This window comes from Perca flavescens, chromosome 5 (assembly GCF_004354835.1).
Source record: "Perca flavescens isolate YP-PL-M2 chromosome 5, PFLA_1.0, whole genome shotgun sequence".
Classification (NCBI taxonomy): domain Eukaryota; kingdom Metazoa; phylum Chordata; class Actinopteri; order Perciformes; family Percidae; genus Perca; species Perca flavescens.
Window position 1 is genome coordinate 24,378,210 of NC_041335.1, and position 5,544 is coordinate 24,383,753.

The 5,544-nt window shown below is 43.4% G+C and overlaps 1 protein-coding gene across 1 annotated transcript; it reads right to left on the minus strand.

Moving 5' to 3' along the window:
* Positions 1-1,411: 1,411 nt before the first annotated feature.
* adra2b (adrenoceptor alpha 2B) lies at positions 1,412-4,541 on the minus strand. The gene has a single exon (XM_028577781.1). It carries the CDS (start codon positions 4,420-4,422, stop codon positions 2,998-3,000), a length of 1,425 nt encoding a protein of 474 aa, XP_028433582.1. The 5' UTR covers positions 4,423-4,541; the 3' UTR covers positions 1,412-2,997.
* Positions 4,542-5,544: the final 1,003 nt, after the last annotated feature.

Genomic DNA, 5,544 nt, shown 5'->3' on the forward strand with positions numbered 1-5,544 from the left:
GTGATTTTTCAAGTAGCTTTATTTCCAAACTGGAGAGGGAAGATGACAGATGGGTGGATAGGAGATTGTAAAACTCAGACCATGCAGTTTGGTCCAAACACAGTAGGAGAAGAGTTTCAGGGGAGAGGATGGTGATCAAGAGACAGATTACTGCATCACCTTTTAGCCATAATTCATACTTTTTGAAATAAACAAAGCAGCAGTCTCACCACATAAACCCATGGTTGGGGGATTTGAGCAGCATTGCCACTCATATTTATTAGAAACGGCCATGGATTCATGGCCTCTGTGGCTATTTTTGTTGTAATTGCGTTGCTATAGCTGTTTGTATTTCTGGAGAGAAAATAACCCTTTCAGATGAGTGAAGGGAACAGATGTTTAAGTGCACAGAGCTCTTACTCTCAACCATTTTGTTGTATCAGTTATTTGAATCTCCAAACATCTCTGTGTGATATGGATTGTAGTCTGCAAAAAGCCTGCAAATCACCCAACTGAAACAGGCTACGGGTGCTAATGACATTTTCATGTTTGATTACTTTTTCAGGAAAACAGTGCTGAAGAGAGATTTTCCTGCTGCTGTATGCTTAAAAAAAATGTACATCCATGAATGTGCTTGTATTTCTGATTGAACATTTTGCTGCACTATAACTTGATGAAACAATGACATATGTTACATTTGTAGATTCTGCATTATGCACATAACTCAAAGTTTGTGTTCCTTCAATTCAACACAAATACATCCCAAACTCAAATATAGCTCGATATCCACAAAGCAAGAGCTCGACGGCACAAATCAATTCAGCTCTTAAAGATATTAAAAATCTGTACAGTGATCTCGCGCTTTGATATCAGTTCCACCCTGCTTGACTTTCAGAATAAAAGCACAGTAGCCTAACTGAACAATAAATAGGTAATAGACAGAAAACACAAAATAGTTTGAAATAAATAATACAGTGTTTTCAATCTTTTCCTCCCATCACATACACCAAATATAAAGTAATACTTCATTAAAGCAACACAGAGCCAGATATCACTGAGTCAGGCTGGTGTCCTGTAAGGCTCTTTGGTCCCTAGAGGGTGTTCACTAAATAGCCATGTACTGATAAACTGACTTTCAGTTCAATAAGACTTAACTCAATGTAGCGATATACTACTGATCTGTCCATCAAGTAGAAACATTCACAAAGTGATGCCTGCACCAGGTATTCTGGTCTCTATTCTTATCAATATTACAATAGATCTGCAGTACATAGCAGCCAGAAGAGGCACTGACACTCTTTACAGAAAAGCATTAAAGTCAACATGCACGCACGCACGCGCGCGCACACACACACACACACACACACACACACACACACACACACACACACACACACACACACACACACACACTCACACACACACACACAGGTCAGCAGTATTAGACAATTAGTAAATTGAAGTGTTGCTGCTGACAGCCCTTGTCCCATTGAGTCAATAAGCCTGTGTGCTGTTCACATTTACAGACACATTTTCTTTTCTTTTTTATCGAGGAAGCTGACAGAGCCTCAGTCTCATGGTGAGAAAAATAAATGTACCATTCATGCTCTTGCCTCTCAGCTATAAACCAAATGTGCCATGTTGAGGTCCACTGCAGGTGACGATGTGCCAGAGGCATTGGTAAAGAGTGACTCAACCAAATGGTTCTCAGAATAACCCATGTAGGCGTAATTAGGGATAACATTACACATCCATAATTGCATTGTTTATGTGTCCTTTACAGTCAATGTAAATGTCTGCCCACTTAAACAGGGTTCTGGAAAATAACGTTGAATTATTAGAATCTAGTTTTTTTTTAGTCTTCAGCGGATGCACCTCCCATTAGATACTGTGAATAACATTTGAAACACTTTCAAGAGGCTAAAAACAGTTTTGATTGTTCCTCAAATGTCATTGTCACATGTTCATTAAAAAGGATTGCTCAATCCAGTCCATTGGTGTGAACGTCCAGGTTAAGTTAAATAGCATGAAACAGCAAAGCTAAGAGGATGAGGATGATCACATTGTCTTATTTTTACATCTCAATAACATTTTGTTGTTTTTTTTTTAAGTCCAAATTCCCCTACACTTAAGCTTATTCTGTATTTCATCAAAGTTGAAAGCCACGAGTTTCATTACAAACAACCTGATTGTCCATTATGACCCACACCAAGCCACAAGCAAGGTGTCTGATGTGCAGGCTTTCCTTATGAAAGCCCTCAAGTTCAGTTTGAAAGGGTGCCCTTGTCTGTGCCATCCCGCTTGAAATCGTCAGAAACCTTCTCTTGTTGTTGTTGCTGTTGCTGCGCGTTTTAGATAAAAATCGGGGAACACATGTTTGCCCTGGAGCTGGGCAAATTAGGACTGCAGATGTAAGAAATCACCACTAAGCTTGTGTGCTCCTTGTGCTCTGTATCGATAAATAAATGGCCATAGGCTCACAGAAACCTAAGGTCACTTTTCTTATTTATACTTGTTTTCTTTTCCCATTAGTCCTGTAGAATTTAATAATTACAAAATAGTATATATTTTACATTAAACTGTATTCTGTATTCTTATTTAGGAGTTCATTCTCAACTGTTCTCCTGCTTCTCCCTAACCCCCTAACCCAGTTTTACGACTTATCACTTGTAAGAGTGTATAGCCTACATTTCTTCAATGATTCTGCACCCCCTGTACCCCAGCATTATCCATAATTCAATGTATTGAGTATTGAGTGCTGCCTCTATTCCATGTCCTGTTTTCATCCCACACTATGTAAAAATGTATGCGTGTGTCTGATGAACGCTGCAATTTAACAGTCCAAGTTGCCTGTTCGGCACACTGTGGCTGTAAAAGAGTGTTTCTCAGTTCTGAACTTCATGCTGGAATTTCCATAGTTCAACATTTTTTTAAGACAGCCCTTTGAGTGTTCGGAAATGGAAATTATTGATTTTTATATGCTTTTTTAATCCATGTCCTATACAGGGGATATGTATGCTAAAAGAAAGTACCCTTGGTGCTACTACACAGTATCTTTTTGAAGGCATTTCTGAAGTCTTTGTTGAAAATGGTGTAGATGACTGGGTTGAGTGAGGAGTTGCAGTAACCGATCCAAAAGAAAAACGTAAAGAGTGGACCAGGGATGGCACATGTCTCCGGACACACTGCCTGCAGAGAGTAGGAGAAGAAGAACGGGAACCAGCACACCACAAAGACACCGATTACCACCGCCAGAACAAATGTGAAACGCTTCTCTCTGTTAGCCATCGCTTTACGCCTCGCTGCTCCAGGGTTGTTCTCTGTTTTTGACCTCCTCCCTGGCACCAGCCGAGCCCCCTTTGAAGTGGCGATCATGTCCCGGTACCGCTTGACTGAGGCCGGGGAGTGGACCCCCCCTCCCGCAGGCGATCCTGGCATGCTGGTGCTGCCTCGGCCTCCTCCATGGCTGTGCTCCATATCGCTGTCTGTGCTTGAGCTGTCACCATTGTTATTGTCAGCTTTTTTCCCTCTCTGCCGCTTGCCCTTCTTCCCCTTCTCTTTAGTCTTGGCAGGGGCAGACTGAGGCACAGAGGAGGGAGTTGAGGGGTCATGAGGAGAAGTATCAAGGGAGGTTGTAACAGGGGTCATGGCTAGAGAAGGGGATGGAGGTTGCAGAAGATTATTGGAGGTGGGATTTTGGGAGGTTTGAGTCTCTCCTGGGGAAGGAGAAGGGGTGATGGCGAGGGTTGGGGGTCTGACATTGGATGTTTTGTTCGACGACGGGGGTGTGCTTTCTTCATCATCCTTACCGTTGGCTTGCACATGTCGTGGAGGCTGACTTGGTGTAGCAGAGCCGACCCCATCCTTCCTGGGCTCTCCTGGTGGACAACGTGTTCTCTGCTTGGCAATTTGGTAGATTCTTATGTTGACCAGAATCATGATGAGGCATGGAGCAAAGAAGGAGCCGATGGTGGAGTAAAGGATGTACCAGCGTTCATCATTCAGCCTGCATTGAGGTCCCCCCTCACTCCCCTCATCCCCTCCTTCGCTTTTGTTCAGTGAGAGCAGGGGAGGGAAAGAGATGACGGCAGAGATGAGCCACACTACCACAATAGCGGCTTTGATGCGTTTGGGAGTCCGCTGACGCCCGTAAGTAACCCTGGAAATTGACAGGAAGCGGTCCAGTGAGATGGCGCACAGGTGCACGATGGAGGAGGTGCAAAACAGCACATCCAGCGCCAGGTAGATCTCACACCATAGAGATTTGAAGTACCAGTAGCCAAGCAGTTCATTGGCCAGAGAAAAGGGGATGATGAGTGTGGCCACTAAAATGTCTGCAGCAGCCAGTGACACTAAAAACAGATTCTGTGGTCCTCGGAGAGACCGGCTGGTCAGGACAGCGATGATGACCATAATGTTCCCCACGATGGTAAAGACGACCATCAGGGTTATTGCGGTGGCGAAGGCCACCGTGGCTTCAGGGGAGTAAGGGGCGAGCTTCAGGATGCTCTGGTTGCAGGGCACGGAGGCTCCGGCGCTGCTCCCACTGCTGTTCCAGGCGCTCAGCTCCATGGAGCAGCCGTTCTCCATAACCGAGGCCATGCTGGGATAAGCTTTCCAGGAGTCTTTTTTTGTTTGGTCACTGAATAAAATGTGTTTCCAAAACCGTTAATTGTTTTAATGATTGTGTCATAAGATTATCATACATTGTCTGTACACAATACAATACTGTGTTTACAATTTAAATAATATATTTGATTATAATACATTATAATTTGTGGATTTACCTCAGTTGCTCTCGTTGTGTCCCTGTGTTGTTTCCAAACGAGTGCTCCCTTGCATCCTCCACGGGATCTCTTCCAAGTCCATTTTAAGCATACAAAACAGTCCTGGGCAATGCGGCAAGACACAGATCACGGTTTTTCAATTCAAAAGATATGCCACTTTGTAAAACAGATTTCCTCCTACCCCAAACAAAAAAATAATTGTGACGCTGATTGCTCTGCCCGAAAAACTAAAACTTCTTTAGCGCACGAAGTTTGATTCTTTTTTTTCTAACGATGAGAAGATTACATTTATAATAATGTCATTTAGGGTCATTTAAAGCGAAGCGACATTGAATGTACAAGATCGAATGAGTAAAATGAGTAAATAATCTCGACCCCTCTGAGATCTCCGTGGGTCCTCGTTTGGAGACGCGCGTATAACTGACAGTCTCATCTGAACAGCGAACACTGAATGGTTTCAATAAAGTGAAATAAAGTTACTATGCAATATTTACAGTGATTTACTAATAAATGCCTGATGGCAGCGTTTCAAATCGAACAACAGAAAGCTCAAAGTTAACCTCAAGCTCTCCAGCTTTACGCATGAAGAAACATATGAAGTCAAAACGCGTTGTTCCTTCAGTAGTGAAATGATCCCCGGACAGCAGCTTCAGTCTGAGTCTCAGGAACTGTTTCTCGGTCCTTGGTGCTTCTGTCTCGTGAGAAGTTCACCGGGATACGAAGATACAGCTGTTCCGCTGGCGCACATCACAGGCTTCCTCACAGAGGCGCAGCAGCA

Excerpts from the sequence above, each read along its gene's own strand:
- adra2b (XM_028577781.1), bottom strand. The coding sequence starts at position 4,422 with ATGGTCGTCTTTACCATCGTGGGGAACATTATGGTCATCATCGCTGTC.